The following is a 19,098-nucleotide window of genomic DNA, read 5'->3' on the forward strand; positions in this document are numbered from 1 at the left end:
ACTGCTGCCCCATCAAGCTGAGTAGCCCTTGAGGGGACCCCTGCTGTGGGCTTTATCTCCCAGGATATCACATGTCTCTGTCTCCCAGGCTGTCACATGCTTCCCCTACAGCACTTCTCAGGGAATCCAGTGGAGTCTCCTTCCAGACCTCACTTCTAGCACAGCAGCCCCAGGTCATCTTTTACTTCCCTGCCTCAGGAAGGGGACAACTTGGGTGCTTAATGGGAGGCTCAGTCTCATCAGCTGTCCCTCCCAAGACCTCAGGAAAGGAGGGAGGGCCAATAGCTGGAACTGGTCTTGGCATGCAAGAGGGACCTTCTACCCAGATGTACCTTGCCACCCTATTCATGCTAAGTTCCTAGCTTTGGAAGCTCTGGGAGGCAATGCTCATAGAAATGCAGCGCCCCCTGGTGGCCATAGGGCACTTTGCTCCTTTCCTCCATCCCCTGCTGCCCCAAGACTGGGGAGGTGGGCAGGGCGTGCATCTTGGGTGCGCTCCTGTGCAGTCTCAAAGCCCTCACTTGGTTTAATGCTCTACTGTTGCCACCTTGAAATTCTTACAATTTTTGAACAGGGACCGTGGTAGGAAGGAAGGAAAGTACACAGTGGTGCCCGGGGAGGGGCAGAGGGGCCTTCCTGAAAGTAGATGGGACATATACCTGCTGGCATCTCACCTGCCTCCTCTCCGCTCTGCCAGGCCTGTCCACCTCATTCCCCATCGATGGCACCTTCTTCAACAGCTGGCTGGCGCAGTCAGTGCAGATCACGGCAGAAAACATGGCCATGAGCGAGTGGTCACTAAACAATGGGCACCGAGAGGACCCTGCTCCAGGGCTGCTGTCGGAGGAGCTGCTGCAAGATGAGGAGACGCTGCTAAGCTTCATGCGGGACCCCTCGCTGCGACCCGGTGACCCTGCCAGGAAGGCTCGTGGCCGCACCCGCCTGCCTGCCAAGAAGAAACCACCACAGGATGGGCCCGGGTCACGGACGACTCCAGACAAACCCCCCAAGAAGCCTTGGGGCCAGGATGCAGGCGGCGGCAAGGGGGGTCAGGGGCCACCTGCCCGGAAGCCACCACGGCGAACGCCTTCTCACCTGCCGTCCAGTCCTGCAGCCGGGGACTGTCCCATTCCAGCAGGCCCCAAGAGCCCCCCACCACTGGCCCCTGACACCCCCGACGAGGCAGCCCCAATGGCTGCCGACTCGAATGTCCAAGTGCCTGGCCCTACGGCGAGCCCCAAGCCCTCAGGCCGGCTGCGGCCGCCCCGTGAGAGCAAGGGAGCCCGGAGATCATCAGGTGCCAGGCTGGACGCTGGGACAGGACCGCCTTCTACTGTGGCTGAGAGGCCAAAGGTCAGCCTGCACTTTGACACTGAGACTGATGGCTACTTCTCTGATGGGGAAATGAGTGACTCAGATGTGGAGACCAAGGACAGTGGGGTGCAGCGGGGTCCCCGGGAAGCAGGGGCTGAGGAGGTGGTCCGCATGGGGGTTCTGGCCTCCTAAGTCACCCGTACCCCTGCCACAGGCCCTGCCCTGGTCCCCCCATGAGGCCTCAGCCCAGTCACAACTGCCATTTCCAATCTTTGCTGAGTGTCCCAGACCCTCGAGGCTGCCACTCTGTTGTGGTTTTATTTTTAATATAGAGCGAGTTTTGAATTCCACACTGTTGTCTTTCCTCTGTGCTGGCCTAGGACGTTAGGATTCCTCCACGGCTCCGGCTGCAGGGACCGGGCCAGGTCCTGTGCAGCCTTCCTGCCACCGCAGCACCCCCGCCCTGCCCACGCGGCATTGCTGGGCTCCTGACTAGATGCGGGCAAGGGGAAGAGCTCAGGACGCCAGTCCGCTGCCACTGGGTGACAGACTGTCATTTGGGCATTATTTCATGGCAGATGGGCCAGCCCAGGGCCTGCCCCACCTTGCCCCACATCCCACTGTAGTCCATTTGGGGGTGGGGTGGGGGTCCTGCTGCACCCCACTGATCCCCGAGGAAGTATAATAAGTGATACCCAGCCAGTCTACTCACTGTCACAAGCACAACGAGCTTATACGAGAAAGCACTGAGGGGGCACAGAGGGCCCACTGGCTCCAGGGGCACCTCAGCTGTTCCTGATCAGCCCACATCTGAGGCCTGCCCGCCCACCCCGCGACCCCCCAGTCCCTTGCTGCTCCGCCCCTGCCAGTGCCCAGCCCTGCAGCTCTGGGCAGGGGTTCCCAGAAATCCTTCCTGAGCTGTGCCACTTACTCAGGGGACTCCCAAGCAACCAGCCACCAGGGCCGGTGGAGGGCTGCCAGGGAGGGCCAGTGCCCAGACGGGGGCGTGGGGCTCAGTCTCGCCCGCTACAGAGAATCACTCTGGGGCTCCAACTTCCTTCCTTCGGGGCCAGTCCTGCTGAAGTCTGGTCATTCCTAGACAGCTGACCAGACCAGACCGTTTGCCTTTTCAAGTTTCCCAGTCCCGCTAAGAGATGAGCTGCTTCCTTGGTTTCCTTCTGGAAACTCCTCCTTCCAACTAGCAGTGGGATCCCGGGGCCCAGGCGGCCGTGATGGCTGCTGGGGCTGTTTCAAGTCTTGCTGGAGGCTCCTGGTTCCTCTCCCTCTGAGCCTTAACCCCCTTTCCCAGCCGTGCCCACCCTCCCCACCACCTACCCGCCTTCCACCCCACCCTCTAGGTCCCAGGTAGCTGCTCTGAAGCGTTTTAGTGGAGTGGCCCCAGGGTGATAGCTCAGGGAACAAACAAAAAAGGAATTCAGTGAAAACATGTTTTTTTTTCTTTTGTGAATTACTCCCGGGTCACTTCCACCACTGGTAAAGCCAGAACTTCTCCAACAAGAACCTTGCAAAAGTCCAGTGGATCAGTCGAATCATTCTGTGGATGCCAAAGAATATTTTGACCATAATACAGCACAGCCTGGACCTGACAACTTGTTACTTGGACTTTTTTTTTTTTTTTTCCTCAATGGAGTTCTTTAGCAACAAAGTACCAGAAACATGTTCATTGCGCACACCCAAGGAGACGAGCCAAGCTCTCGGGAGAGGATGCTATTCTGCTCAACTCTGGGAACTGGGAACCGGGTGTGGGATTTCAGATGCTGGGCTGGGCCCACTGTGAGCTCTCCTAATCTCGGGCTCACAGTGGGGAGGAACACTGGTGGCAAAACCAGCATGGCCAGTCTTGACCGTGTGGTTCCCCCCACGCAAATACACACCACGCAAATCAGCGGGATGGGGAGCAGCTGGACCACCCACCCCCGACTCCAAAACTATCAAGGTACGACAGTGGCATTGTCATTGACACTCAGTTTTATGTGAATTTTTGCAAAACAGGAAACAAAGATAATGACTAAGTTCAGAGGCTCGGACAAATGTGTCCAGTTGGAGTAGACTCGGAGCAGGCTTCAAGGATTCTGGACGTTGGGATGTCACAAGCTACCATGTAGAGTTTAGTCTTCCTGCCGCCTTGATAGCAGTGGCCAGTGCAGTGTCAGCTCAACGTCCCGACCCCATTCTCTGTTTACTGCCTTTGAACAGACCTTCCCTCCCCGTGTTTCGGGTCACAGCCTTGTCTGTGCTGGATTGTCCAGTCTGACCCTGCAGGAAGCAAAGGGACGAGCTTAAAGAACAACCAAACTCTGCCCAGGGGGTGGGGGTCGGGGTGCCAGCGATGGCTCAAGTCCAATAGACTCAGCACTTACCCCTGACCCCTTCATCCATCCTGAGGCAGAGACGGCTCGCTGGCAGTGGGCGTGGGAGAAAACCCAGGAGGGAGTGCGGTGGGTCTGGCCAGGAGAGGCAGCCAGCACTCTTCAGGGGACCTCTACATTCCGACCCTCTTAATGGGCTCTTTCTCTGGCTGGCCTCTCCCTGGGGCCACGTCCAGCACAGAGCCTGGGTGTCGGTTAGGCTGGCTGGTGGGAGCCCCTTCACTCCTAGGCCAGGCCCTAGTGCTGTCCACCTCAGAATGTCCTCTGGGCTGCAAGGAGGATAAGGATGCTGAAACCCACCACTGTCCTTTCTGCCATTAGCCAGGGCCCCTTCACTCTTTCTGGTCTACTGTCCACCGTGCTGATGGCTTTGCTGTCCCTGAGGTTCGGGCGGGAAGCAGAAGACCTTTGCCCAGTCCAGAGGCTGAGGCAGATCTTGCACTTGACCACACCTGGCCACGCTCAGCGGCCCTTGGAGGGAGAAGCTGCTCTGGTTCACCCTGGCTGGCATCCCCATTGTCCCAGTCCTGGCTGCCCACCACCTCCTTCCCCTCAGCGGTGACAAAGTATTTTTATGGGTCATAAATGTATTTTACAACAGATAAGGAGGAGAAAGGTAGAAGTGTCCATTTCATTACATGACCTCTGACTTGGTGACCGTGAGCGTTTGCAGTGTAAGGCGCTCGGTTTCCTTGGAGAAGCCACCCAGGTTTCCAAACGTGGGTGTTGCCCTGTGGGTGTGTGAGTGCGTGCCAGGGCACGTCTCGTGCGTCCACGAGCCTGTGTGTCTGTTGTGGATGGGTGCACTGTGGGACTTGCTGGGGCAACTAGAGAATCAACTGCCCAACTCGAAAACATATCGGCAGCAGCTGGACTTGGCATTTCCTTGCTCACTGCCAGATGTGACCAACCTCTGCCCGTGCCTGGAGCTCTGCAGGACGGTCTGGATGCCTGTAGCAAGGCCCCTGGGGAGGCCATTTCCCATGCCTCTGGTCCAGCTGGCCACATTGGCCAAAGAGCCAGGGCTGGAGTCTGGGACTTTTGGTTGTTCTTTAAGGTACTTCCTGCCACCTTGTCCCTCAGATGCACGACATTCTGTGCTCCATGTCGGCTCGGGGTGGGGGGATGATATGAATGTCACAGGAGGAAACACCTTCTGTCTTTGTTTCAAAGAAAGTGATGTGCCATTTGTTAATATACAAGAGAAATATTGAAAATATATTGAAAAGAGCAATTTTAAATTATTTTTGGCTTATGTTGCAATATTTATTTTCTTGTATTAGAAAAGATTCCTTTGTAGAGAAAAAATGTATTTTTCATTAACGCAAAGACCTATCTCCTCTTTTTGTACATTGTCTGTGTTCCTGCCCTTAACAAGCAATAGAATGTACGGCCGCCCCGGTGCGGCCAGAGCCCGCCGTGCCCTGCATGACTCTGTGTTGCCACTGCTGCCTAGCTCCCGGTCCCATCCTGTCCTGCTCACTCATGGGGTTTCCAGACCCGGCCCCACCAGGGCCTGTGTCTCAGGGAGCCCTTTGCACTCCTCGTGTGTTGGCAAACGCAGTTAATAAAGCAGTGTTTTCTGTGCTGGCTGGTGTGAGGTTCTGTTGCATTGAGTGGGGCAAGGGACTTGGGGGTCCTAGGCCCACACCCGATAGTGGGCTCAGTGAAACACTGAGTGTTCCCTGGGTGTCTGTCCCAAGGGACCTGCTGCTACCCGCTAAGTTGTCATAATGACGGTCAAGGGTTGTGCCTCAAGGCTGAGTTTCATACACCCCCTGGAATTCAGAGCGGATGAGGGATACACCCAAAACCACTCCTCTGGTAAGAGTTGAAGTCCTGCATCACGCAGCGGGACTGCTGGTTCATGATCCACCTGCCTGGGATGGTGGGAAGGTGGCAGAGGAAGCTTGGGCATCTGTCCCTATGTCTGGGAAGAATTTTGCCCAGGTTTGTTTTCGTTATTTCCGGAGCACTGACACTACACCAGGCTCTGGGAAGTGGGGAATGTAGCCCGTCCCTGCCCTGTCGGGACAGTTCACAGTCCAGTAGGGACGCAGTCAGTGAGGGAAGTGGGCATCTTGGGGGCCTGGGCTGGATGGGGCATTCAGGAAGGGTCGCCGAGGAAGCAGCACCACTCGTTTAACAATATGGACCCCACGCCTCGTTTGCTGTGTGCTGGGCTGTGTACCGTGTGTGTGTGTGTGTGTGTGTGTGTGTGTGTGTGTGTGTCAGTCACCAGGCCCCTGCCCTACAGCTGCTAGGCACTGGAGACCGAAAGACTAAGTAGTTGCTTGTCCAAAAGGGAGCTGGACAGACGGAAGGGACAAGGAACTTAACTGGTGGAGGGAGCCATACTGGCAAAGGGGTCAAGCTATGTGTGGAGGGGTCTTGCAGCTCCTCGGAGCCCAAGGGGAGGCTGTGTGGATAGAGGGTAGGATTGGGACTCGTAATCTAGCCTCTGGCCGCTGACTTAGTTTGCCACAGAAAATTGCCCTATTTTCTCACCGGTGCAATAGGTGGCAGATCCCCAAGGGCTCCTCCAGATCCAAGGTTCTGTGACTCCACAATGCAGAAGGTGTTGGAAATAAACCTGGGGCACCTGGGCGGCCAGCCCACCTAGCTGTGGTTTGAAGCCATCAGCTGCCCTGGACTCGGGCACCCCAGGCCCCCAGCCACCCCCATCACTGCCAGTCCAGCAGCAGGCCCACTTGGCCACAGTGATCCAGAAGAAAGATACCGCAAGGGCCCGCACCTGTCAGCTGACCCAGCTGATAACCGTGGGCACCTGTGCGTCTGAAGCCGCAATGCTCAATAGAAATACAGTGCAAGCCACGCAGGTAATTCTAGTAGCCACACATTTCAAGAGTAAAAAATACAGGTAAAGTGAATTTTAATACTTTTATTTAACCCATTATATCCAAAATGTGATCCCTTTAACGTGTAATTAATACAGAATAATTATTAATGAGATATTTTACATTCTGTTTTTGTACGAAGTCTTTGCAATCCAGTGTGTGTTTTACACTCACGGCACATCTTACAGCACATGTGGACCGGCCACATTTCAAGCTCGATAGCCATGTGGCTAGTGGTTACTCCATCAGGCAGTGCAGCCCTAGAGATGGTCAGCTGTCCCCCAGGTTGTGTGGAGTGAGGGACAGACAGCCCTGAGGAGCTGTGACCCCCTCCACAGGGAAGGCCGGAGGCTGAGGAGCAGGCCTGGCCCGGCATTCCTACCCCAGGTCCCTCTGGGACCCTTTCTGCACCCCACTAAGTCTACACATGGCTTTAGGGCAGGCGTCTCACATCTGATCAGTGCTCCTAGGCCTTCACCCCTGTCACTGCCCCTGCTCCCCAGCCCTCTGAGAGCCGCGAGGACAGGACAAGGAAGGGCTGACCTGGTGGCAGCTCCCCCATAGCGGGCCAGTTCTCTGCCAGCATCTCCCGGGTGTCATGCCTGCACTGATTCAGCACTCACTGAGCACCTGCTGCTGGGCTCTGAGGCCACTAGGGTGCCCACATGCCCCTCTGGAGAGACCAGGCTAGTGTGGGAGGCAGACTTGAATCAGATAATCCCAAAGCAGTGTGCAATTACTCATCGAGACTGTGCAGCAAGTGGGTATATGGCCTGGGAGGAGGGAGGTCTCCTCTGCCCGCCCTGAACTTCCCGGGTTCTCGCTAAACTCCTGCAAGGTAGGGTCTAGAGCGCCATCTACCGCCCGCTGGGTCCTCGCCCGGATGCCTCCCAGTCTGAGGCCCACAGGGCCAGGGCCAACCGTGCATCCCCCAGTCTCAGAACCCTAGCCCGCCTTGTACCCCACACTTGAGTCTTCCCCCAGTGCAGAGAAGGATCTTCTCTAACAGTTTCAGGAACAGGGAGGCAGTTCAGGGACAAGAGGCCTCCAGGGAGTCAGACATTGGCTCAGGCCAGTTGGGTGCCCACCCTGGGTGGAGTGGGCAGGCCGAGTGGACCCAGGTGCTGCCTTCTTGTAACTGCCAAAGAAAGGGAGGAAGTCAACAGTGGGTGGGAGAGGAGCACTTCAGGCTCCCAGAGCTGACCTCTTATTGCAGCTGTCTGCCAGAGGAGGCAGCCAAGGCCCCTCTTCTTGGGGTCAGTTTCAGGACTCAGGTGCTATGGACCCATGCCAGGAAATACAGGTTGCTCAAAGTGGTCTCACAGCTACCCTCCCCTTCACGGGAGACCCCCGTGCTTCAGCCTCACCTGCCAGGCTCTTGAGGGCATCCACGAGGGCCAACTCCTTTGCACTGTGAGGGCCGAGCCTCTTGCTGCCCCAGCGTGTATGTGCCCCAGCCACCCACTTTTCATTCTCCTGATGAGAGACTCAGGCAGAGGCACGTGAGGCTCCATCATCACCATTTTGGGGTTGCATGATTTACGTGGCACTCGATACTCAGTACTCCAAGCCAGGCCTGGAGTTCAGAAGCATCCATACCATCCGTTCTGAGGAATCCTGGGTCGGGACACAGAGACCCCAGTGCTGGCTGGTGAGGGAGACGGGGTTAGGTGGTAGGGTTGCCAAATTTAGCAAATAAAAATACAGGACATATAGTGAAATTAGAATTTCAGACCAACAACAAATAATGCCTTCTCATAAGTATGTTGCAAATATCGCGTCCTGTAGAATTTTACCCAGCAATTCTAGCGGGAGGCTTCGCATCCTCCACTACACTGTGTCCCAAGCCCAGGGTTCACGCTGGTGAGTGATTTGTGTACAAACTGTAAGAGATCCAAGACTGTCCCCATAACGCCAAAATGCTCACCCCTGCAGCACAAGAGCAAAGGAGAGGGGGCTACAGCCAGTGGCCAGGACAGACAGAACCCAGCCCGCCCCATCTTACTGTGCTGTGGCTCCCATTGCATCTCGCACCCCAGTCCAAGGCAGAATAGAACGCCGAGGTGCCCTGGAAGGGATCTTGTTCCCTAGAGCTCTTCAAGGCCCACAACCCATTTATTTGCTGACTCAGGTCAGCATCTAGAGAGTTCACGTTGGTTGTAGCACTATTCACTACAGCCAAGAGCTGGAAGCAACCCAAGTGTCCATTGACGGATGAATGGATAAGGACGATGTGGTACATGCATACAGTAGAACACACTTAGTCTTGACAAGGAAGGAAATTCTGACCCAGGCTACCACATGGATGAAGCTTGAGGACATTAGCTCGGTGAAATAAGCCAGTCACAAAAGCACACATACTACGCACTTCTACCACATGAGGTACCTAAGTAGTCAAACTCATAGAAACAGGAAGGAGAGTGGTTGTTGCCAGGGGCAAGGGGCAGAGGAGATGCAAGTTATTCTGCGGGTGCAGAGGCAGGATGCGGGGTTCAGTGTGCTTGTTGTTGACAGTATTGTGCTTGGAAGTTGTTGGGAGGGTAAATTTTATGTTTCGTATTTTTCTGCCACAATTAAAAAAAAAGAATACTATACAGGAAAAGAAAATCCCTGCTACTTTCCATGACATACAACTGCTTTGTTGCAACAACAAACATAATGTTAAGCAAAAAGAAGTCATCCTGAAACATTAATAAAAAAATAGAGTTCACTTTGGGCCTCTGCCAGTCCCGGGGTGCCCGGGACTCCCCTACGTCTCCCAACTCAAACTCGAACTCAGGCTTCTTTTGATTATTGTTAAACACACAGTCCTCCCCCCACCCCAAGGTTGTAAGGAAATATGGCTAACCCAGGAGTGAGGAGACCAGGGTTCAAGTCTTATTTCAGCCATTGATTTGATGTACCTCAGTTTTCCCATCTGTACAACGTGCAAAGAGCTTGGGGATACTGTGATCTCTAAAGACCAGGTCCCAGGGGGAGGGTCTTTGGTCAGAGGAGGAGATCAGTGAGCGCGAGTGAGAGCCTGCTGAGATCCTTAACTTAAGGCCAGCTGGGTGAGGTGGCACTGGCTGGCAGATGGGGCTAGCTGGGCCTCCGGACTGGACTTGAGCAGAACGAGAGAAGGAAGAAGCTTTATCCACTTAGCTTGGGGCCTTCACCCAATCAGAATGAGACTGGCTGCTGGTTCCTCCGTCAGCGGGTGAGGGGGGCAGTAGGCACATAGCAGTAACCTTGGGTGTGACCATGGGATGGACACCAGGTCCGGCTGGGACAGTGACAGGGATAAGCATGGAGCAAGGCCTGGAGGCAGTGGGAGGAAGGTGAGACATCTGGCCTCCAGGCTTGGGAATGGGGCCTACGCCTTACTGGCAGGGCTGGGGGCCCCTGTGTTCCAGGCAACAGCAATCCCAGGTCTAGGGGTTTGTGTTCAGTGGGGGAGCCCCTATTCTCCTTCCATCCTCAGCTGATAGTAGCTGCCTGTGGCCATTCAGGACCAGAGAATTCATCCATGAATGCACCACGAAGGAGAAAGGGACTCGAAATGGCATCATGTGGGCCTTGGGGTACTAACGGAGAATTAGCGACCTGTTTTCTGGGCCTCAGTTTTCTCATTTGTTAAATGAGGATGAGAGTGCCTGTTGGGCCCATCATGCAGGGCGGCTGAGAGGCACACAGTGGGCATGGATGTGAGGTGGGCAAAATCAGGAGTCACTGGAGGCGTTAGAGGAGGGGGAAGTGAAGGTGTAGGCAGAGAGGTCCAAACGCAGGCAGACTGACCAGAAGCAAGAGGCCAGAGATATCTGTTTACTCTCACTTCCTGGAATCTGAGCTGGCAAAGCCCCGTTGTTTACAAGTTCTCATGTGCCTCCCTGTGCCCAACCAGGACAACTGGAGTCTGAGGTCAGGGCAGGGACTGGCCACCTGCAGCTGCCCAGGTCTGGCTGGAATAGGGGCTGGTTGTAAACAGCTGGCACTCATCAGGGAAGCAGCTCATGTGACGTCTGTAACAGTCAGTGGCCTGGGCCTGAGAAACAGCCACCTTCCCAGCATTCTAGGTTCCTTGGTGGCCATCCTGTGCACCTGAAACCTTGTAACCCAAGAGCCAGGGGATAGCTGAAGAGGACACCCCGCCTGTCCCCCACCCTACCCCCTTTTGCAAAGAAGGAACTTTCCATCTCTCGAGATTGAATGTTGTGATCAACATGAAACTGGGAAGAGCAGGCGGATTTGCAGCAGAAGCCAAAGGGGAAAAGTGACTCAGCAAAATAAATCTTCCCCGGAGGATATTCTGAACTGCTGTTTTGGGGATCTGGGTGACTGCCTGCTTCTGGTGACAGGTGCTTGGTGTACTAAGCGTTGCTTCCACATGCCAGGCTTAATATTCATGCCCATTAGCTCACCGAAGGAAGCCTAGGAGGCTTGGCAAGGAGGTCTGGTGGGGGCCTGACCGCTGCCTCATCCAACGTAAGACTCACAAACGGGCTCATGTCAAAGGGGGAGCAGTGTGCCCTGTAGAGGCATCAGGAATTGGAGGGGACGGTCAAATCTTAGGGACCCCTGTCCCCTCCAGGAGCACTTCCTTCTAGTTAAGAAAGGGTGTGGGACTGGCACCGGCCTGCATCATCAATCATGGTTCCTCAGGGACTGGGTCGGGGTGAGGAGATGCGGGCTGTGAAAGCTGGTGCCCAATCACCTTCTCTAGGACGGCCTCTGAATCCTAGTGACAGAGAGCCTGTCATTTCGAAAGTAACCCAGTGCTAGGCCATCTGTGTTTAAAAAGGCCGTCCTTAAATTCAACTGCAATTTTCTCCTTGAAACTTGACTTTTCTATTCCCAGGTCCTCCTGAGCCCTGGGGCCACAGAGATCAAGTCCAATCCATGGTTAGCTGGGTAGCCCTTGGGCTACGTGATGCAGTACGATACCCTGCCCACCTGACTTTTCAAGTTCAGTACTTTCCTAGGGGATTGGAATACAGGGTATCCCACCCGTCTACTTTGATTATGCTTTTACTGCTTGATGGATGGGACCACCAGGTCTCCACACTGTTCAGGTAGAGCCAGTCCCCATCAGAGATTTGTGGAGAGGAGGGTCAGAGAGGGGACAGCTGCTGTCTCAGCTCCCCCCTGGCCCAGTGGTATCCCAGAGAGCCCCCACCCCAGGCGTCAGGCAGGTGCTTTGTAGGTTGGCAATACCTGTTTTTTCAACAGCTTCAGCATGTGTTTTAGTTTTTCCCCAAACCAGCATCATTCCTGTTAAACAAACCAAAAAAACCTTTCACAGCTGAAAGCTTTTCTAAAAGAAAGGGTTTATTAAGCTATACGCTAGCCAGAAAAGAAACCAGTTCCCAGAGCACACAGCCGGAACCGCCAGCAGCAGGGCTAGGTGGAAACGACACCACGCCTGCTGTCCTGAGTTGACGGGCTCCTTTACGCATCCCGTTTTGGGGGAGAAAGCCGTAAGTTGTTTTGAAAGAATCGACATATGCTACAGATAACGGGGGTGGGAGAAGGTGAAATGGGGCTGTTCTGGGATAGGTGCTGAGTCCGTCAGGAAGTGTTTGCTCTTTAAGATTAGTTGTGGGCAACGGTCCCGAAAGGTCATGTGTAGTAAGATTGGAGGCGCCTGGTGGTCTGTATGGCACACGGTGGTCTGTGGCACCTGGTGGTTGGCTACTCAGGCTATTTTTTTTTTTAGATACTCTCGGAATTAGCCACCTGGAAGTTAATTCAAAGTTCCAACATACACTCAAGAATGTTAGTCTTTGGTTGGTTTTACCCTGCAGATCTTAACTGAGTAACCTCTCTCGTCTCTTTGTTTCACCCTCCGGCCTGCTGTAATTTAATGTAAGACATCTCAGAAATTTCGTTTTTTTTTTTTTGTCATTCCCCCTCTCAGTGTCCCATATTCTGGTGCACATGCTCAGTGGTCACGGTGGCATTTCGAGAACACATGTCGATGCAGATGGTCCCAACTTCAAATAGCATGTCCTGATCTGATGGCCTCAGGAGCGGGCTATTCCGGCTTTTACCTTGGCTTGGAAAACATGGTCATGTGTCATAAAATGTTGGTTTTGAAATTGGCGATGATCTACTGATCACTACAGATGAGAAACCGGTGGAAAGGTGGGAAAAGAGCAGCCCTGCTCTCCTGCTTCCTCTTCACTTTGGGCCGCATGCTCTCCCGGCTTTCCCTCCACTCTTGCCTCCTTCTAGCACTCTCCACACAGTACCTATTCAGGCAATAACTCTACCGGCCCCCAAATCACACTGAGCCCTTTTCTGTCTTTGCTGTTCTGTCTGCTTGGAGTATCCTCTATCACCCTGTGCCTTAACCAGTTTGTACTCTAAGATTCAGCTCTGCTGCCCCCTTTCTAGAAATCTCCTCAGTAGTGTTCGGGGGCCTTTTCTTTTTGCCTTCTGCACTGCCTTTGGCAGGTCTCTGCCCAGTTTTCATTATGCAGTGGCAGCCACCAGCAGGCAGGTGTTCAGGAAATACCTGCCGACTAACTGAAGGAAAGGCAGGCAGAAAGTGAGGCCAAGCACCCGACCTGAATCCAACACCAGCACAATGCTTGGTAAATGTCTGGTGATAGCTAATGGTTTCCCATGTGTGTGGCTCTGTGAGAGAACCTGGTGAGTAGGAACTTTGTCCCCCATTTTGCCCAGCCCAGCAGCGATACATGAAGTTACAGGCAAAGGCTGTCCTATCGTCAGGTAATCAGAGGCATCGGGGCACTGCTTCTCCAAGGAGGAAGGCAGCTGAGGCCCCAGAGAATCCAAAGCGGCCCCATTGCCACAGGACTGATGATTCTAAGCCTGTCCCCAAATAGAAGCTGGGGTGGAGAAAAACTCTGACTATTCTCAAAATAGTCTCATGCCCCTGCCATCTGCTACCAGGCAGTCAGGAAAGAAAGCAGCATTGCAGTTTCCTTCAGGAGCTGGCAGAGCTGTGTCCCAGTGCAATGGAGCCCCTAGTTACAAACAGGCTCCCACGTGTTTGGCCTCCCTGGTGTCCAGAACAAGGCTAGAGCTCTCTGGTTCCGCCTCTTACTCGAAGAGGGGCTCTCGGCCATTCAGCTCTCAAAAGTAAACTCCCTAGAAAGGAGGAAAGTCAACCTGCTTTTCTCCAGAGTGCAATCAATCTGGCGTGGCTTCCCAACTAGGAGGTGGGTCTAAAGAGACTTCAACCCAAATCCTAGCGCTTGGTAGGAGAGAAACCTAAAAATGGTCCTGGAATTTGGTAATGTTTGTAATCTCTCTAGTTTCTGAGATTTTGCTAATCCCGGATGAAGTGGGACTAACAATTCCACTGTGAAATTTCGCCTTCAGTTCCTTTTAGCTGAAGAAAGCCGAGAACAAAAATTTCCATTTTTGACCCCCAAGTGTTTCTCTTCTTGTCCAACTGGAACCTCTCACCTCAAATTATTTCTTCCCCTTCTTTACTTTCAACAGCCACGAAACAGGCCACATGCTCAGCTTTTTGACTGGAGGAATATATTTGTTACCCATTAACCCCAAGTCCTTTCAATTTGGTCAAAGAAGAAAGCTCTTCAATTCCTTTTTGCAACATTACCAGCCTGTCAGTAGTGGCATATTGCCATCACTGACGTCACAGTGACTGTAATTAAACAACTTCAATTGTTTGCCGTAATGTCCCAAATCCCACATTCCAAAGCAAGGCTTACTTTGTTTACTAAATAATCACCAGAAAGTTATTGAGCCTTGGTGTCTAATTTTAAACAAATTGAGTTAAGTGGCTTTGTAAATACAGGCCCTGACTTTTGTCAATTATGGATCCCCAGTTGAACCTGTGTTAAGACACAGGGCCTAATGTTTTAGGCACTTCGTTTTGTTTTAGGACTTTTGTCTTTTAAATCATCAGGTTTCTAAGCTGTTCCCAAAGGACTTCTGTGGGAACAGAGTCCCAGAGAGCAGTTTCTAGGCTCTTGGCCTCACGTGGAAAGGTGCTGGCTCGGGTAGTAGATGGCCATCAGTTGTGACTGGTTGGCCATCAGCTGTAACCAGTTAGCCAATTAGCCACTGATCTAACTGCTGTGGCTGTGTTGGTTGGTTGGCTGGTTGGCTGGTTGGCAGGCAGAAAAGTAGATGGCAGATTGCGGATAGTGGGGATCCTTCTTCCTGTGTCTCACCTGGCCACCAGTGAGACTGGGGTGCAGGAAGACCCCTTGTTGGGGTACTGGTGGATGTTTGCTCCCTGTATCTCCAACCCAGCTGCCAGCGAGAATATAGTGGTATGACTCCCCTACCTATAGCTCCGTTGGTGTTCCTTTTTGGCCTCACCATGTCCTGCGTTCTTGTGCAGGGAGTAGGACCAGGGTCCCTGCATGACAGCTTCACTTACATTGTTTCTTAGGAAGTTACCGTTCCCAACAAGGTGCTTTCCATACTCTACTGGGGCTGACACTTGCATTGTACCTTTGGAACAAATATCAGATAGTCTATTTAAAGATTATGCAGCTAAATTCAGGAAAATGAGTTAAATAAACTGGACTTTATTTTCTTAGCATTTGTCCCCTCAGTGCAGTTACTATTTCTATCTACTTCTTGGTTTCAATTCAACAACCAACTTGAGTCCATAGGTAAATCTCTATTTGAATAGAATGATTGGTTATGTTAAAAGAACTAGCACAAAGCTTGGCGTCATTCTGCACCATAAGTTAACAGGGAAGGCTAAAGGGATGGCTGTAAAAGGTTTTATATTTGGATTTAAGTCTCAAAAGTAGCTTTTGATAATCATTACCACAATGATTTCTTTCTTCACTGATTGGCCAATGATCATTTAGTGATATCACTATTTCGTATGGTCCTATCACTGTTTCTCCTAAATGAAAAATCCACACACTCTGGCATCAGAAAACCTGAGAGCTTGTTCGATTCAGATTTCTGCCCTCCACTTCCACCCAGCTCTACTGAATCACAACTTTGGTGGGATTTTTGTGTGTGTGTTTTTTGAAGCTCTCCAGGAGATTCTAATGCATACTAAAGTTAGGGAACCTTGATGTAGATAAAGCCCACTGGTTGCTGTGTTTTACACATTTCACCAGGGTCAGCATTGCGTAAGTCCTACCTCAGTGTACCCATTAGTTTTCAGTCTTGCAAGGCAAATTGGGACTTATTACTTAAGTAAAGTTTCCTTGGAATCCTTATACAAAGGGAAAGGTTTATTTCCTTCATAATTTCAAAGTCCAAGAAATTTCTAATGAGCAAAATGAAAATTACAATTGGATGATAAAAATTGGACTTGATGCTAGAGTTTTTCAAAGACCAGGTTAGCATTTTATTTTTCTATTCCTGACAAGTCAAATTCATAGGGGGTGAAGAGATAATACAATAAAAATAACATACAAACACAATTCAAGAACATTTAACCATCTATTGTAGTTGTTCTTTGTAAAATACATAAAGGTAAACAGAAACATCTTTATATAAATTATGCTTAACAATCTGTACACACTGTAAAACCATTGTTAAAATTCACACTAAGTTGCTAGTGCAAGCAGTGGTGTACAAAAGTGCAAACAAGGTTAGTGATGAAAAACTTATCACCAACTTACCACTTCAACACACTCAGCATTCAGCCAAATACTGAAGTCCTCACCGTGGAAAACACTTTGTTCACTTATAAAGTTACGTGACTACATTCACCCTGCGTGCTCTCGCCTCCATATGGATATGGCAACTGCTTGAGTTCAGGTTGGGAGCAGCACCAGGGAACACAGAAACCCGTGTAAAGTTGGCCATTCTGATGTGAATCCTTACACTTGATAATGAAAACAATTCCAAAGACAACTTGTATGTCAAAAGCTGGAGAACTGTCACACCACCCCCTTTCACTTCCAAATTTTTAAAAGTAAAATTAAACCTAATCCCCCCTCCCCTATTTGAAATGCATGCTGAAGAATTCATCCATTCCAGTACAGCTTTTCCAAAAAGAGTTCTACGTGAAATCACTCAAAAGCCTTTCTCATTTCTGCCTTAAAATCTATCTGGGGCGGGGACACTCTGAAACGAAGTCGACTTTAAGTAAGTTTGCTTACTTGACTTGGATTATTTTGGATTCTATTTAAAAGTGTGGTCAAAGCCCCAATCAATCAGTGGTATCAAATCTATTAGCAACTTTATGTTCTAAATTATGAGGGAAAAAATGAGTTGGTTCAGAACTGTATTTTCAGTAGACTAGATTCCCTTCACACTCGGGGACCTTTATGCCCAGGTGTTGGGTGGGGTGCGTGAGGGGGAGGCCTGCAGGGTTCCGGAGTGGAAACTTGGTTTTAACAAAATCCCAATCGCTTTACATAGAGGCCCAGTCCCGCATTCCAAGAGCTTGTTCTTGTTGCTTTCTTCTGTTTTATTGTTACAAAGCACTAATCTGTTATTTCAAAAAAAGGACAATGATGGAAATGACCAGAAACATCAATACGTAGCTTTGAGAATTTAGTCCTTAAATGAAGATATGGTTTCTGACTTTTATATTTATAGCATAAATATTAAAGGTTTATAGAAAACCTTTAATTCCCTATTAATTTTATATTAAGGAATTTGTATTTGCTAATCTCTATTCATGCTTTCTTGAAGATTTTTTAAAGCTTCACCTACTTTTACATATGTTTAAAATGATCCAAATATACTTTAAATAAAATGAACACAAGATATTTTGAGAGATTTCCCTTTATATTAATTAGGTACTTCTCAGTGTAATATGGTCACAATTTATTTGGCAATAAATTCTTGCAAACTTCAGTCACGTAAGTGACTAACAAGACTGAAATACCAGGTTGGATCACATATCAAACACAGTTTAGAAAATGTGAACCTTTCTTCTGAAACTCTCAGATCATGTGGACTAGAAGTGTAGTGTTTTTAATTATGGAACTTGTGAAAATGCTGGGTTTTGAATGTGGCTGATCAAATCATTTTTCAGAAGTCAAGAAACTATTATCACAGCTATCACACGATTTTAATGATTTACAAGTAGTTTACTGGAAAGCACTACAGAGAAGAGTGAGCTAGCTGAAAACTAAGGAAAAGACACAAAGTTCTGCTTATATGCTGTAAACCATAGTAAATTTGTACATGTACACAGGCACGCAAAACTAACAGTTAGATCTATGCAGGCAATCAATATCTGAATCCATACGTCTTTGGCACTCAAAGATACTGGGTTAACTAAGCAATGGTGAAGAATATTTTGTCACTTACAGTGATGCCCCCTTATCTGCGGTTTTAGTTACCTGTGGTCAACCACAGTCTGCAAATATTAAATAGAAAATTCCAGAAATAAACAATTCCTAAGTTTTAAAGTATGTGCCATGCTGAGTAGCGTGATGAAATCTCCTGCCGTCCCACTCCATTCCACCCGGGACAGGAACCATCCCCTTGGCCAGTGTATCCACATTGTACACTACCTGCCTGTTAAGTCAACTAGTAGCTGGCTCAACTGTGTTATGCAGTGCTTTTGTTCAAGTCACCCTTATTTTACTTAATGATGGCCCCAAAGCGCAAGAGTAATGATGCCGACATTCAGATATGCCGAAGAGAAGCCGCGAAGTGCTTCCTTCAAGTGGAAAGCTATGTATGTATAGGACAAAACATAGCACATGTAGGGTTCAGTACTATCGGCAATTCCAGGATCCACTGGGGTTTTGGAACTTATCTCCTATAAGGAGGGACTACCATACTTTAGGAAATGTTCATACCTCAATTTTTTAAAATGCTGTACTCTCCATTCTAAAAATTCACTGAGATAACGATAAACTGGAATAAATTTAACTAGTTATCCAAAAGTATAACAGCAGTCTTTGAAATAGGTGTGGGGTTAAGAATCTCTTTCGAAATATAAAAATGGGCTAAGACTTTGTATTTTTAGAGTTTTGGATTTAAGATTTTACAACGTCTTTTGGACAGTGCCTGATTTATAAGGAATCCAATGTTAACCTAAATACAACAGTATTAACAATGACATTCTCACACCTTACAGTGGGAGGTACAAAACTCATCTACAGCCCCAATACGACCATTTACCCGCAAAATACTCCACGGGTGCACACTCGCACAGGCACATAGGGAATATGTTTTCCCTATGTCCTGTTTCTTGCCGGTCTCTTGAGGGTGAGCAGGGACTCTGCAGGCCCACCTCTCTCGAGCTGGGAGGAGAGCCGGTTGCTGCTAAGTGCAGTTTCCTTTCTAGAGGTTCGGACCGTATGAACCTTATGTCATAGGGAAAATGTCCACAGTTTAGATATGGTCCATAAAGTGACTTTGTTTCTTTGATCCCAGTGTGAGAACTAGAATAAGAATTCTGGAGTGAGATATTTTGTACCAAAAAGCATTTTTCCCCCTCTAGAGAAACCAGTAAGCTTTGTCCTTTATACCAATTTCTGAGACAAATAATTGACATCTCAAGTATCACAAGAGATACTAGGAAATGCTTGACGAAAGGCCTGTCCCTGGAGGTCCTGAAGACAGATACTATCAACGAGGCAGTTGCTTTTAATAAGGCTTAGTTCTGTTGATCA

General features: G+C 50.1%; 1 protein-coding gene across 6 annotated transcripts in view; it reads left to right on the forward strand.

Annotated features, from left to right (window-relative positions):
- Nucleotides 1-5,294, forward strand: part of JADE2 (jade family PHD finger 2) — a 48,762-nt gene extending 43,468 nt beyond the window's left edge. For all 6 annotated transcript variants that reach the window (XM_033095877.1, XM_033095875.1, XM_033095874.1 and 3 more), the window contains one exon: nucleotides 698-5,294. In XM_033095877.1, coding sequence (XP_032951768.1) covers nucleotides 698-1,506 — 809 coding nt within the window. In that variant the 3' untranslated portion in view covers nucleotides 1,507-5,294. The remainder of the gene's footprint in view (nucleotides 1-697) is intronic.
- Nucleotides 5,295-19,098: the final 13,804 nt, after the last annotated feature.

This window comes from Rhinolophus ferrumequinum, chromosome 24 (genome assembly GCF_004115265.2).
Source record: "Rhinolophus ferrumequinum isolate MPI-CBG mRhiFer1 chromosome 24, mRhiFer1_v1.p, whole genome shotgun sequence".
NCBI lineage: Eukaryota > Metazoa > Chordata > Mammalia > Chiroptera > Rhinolophidae > Rhinolophus > Rhinolophus ferrumequinum.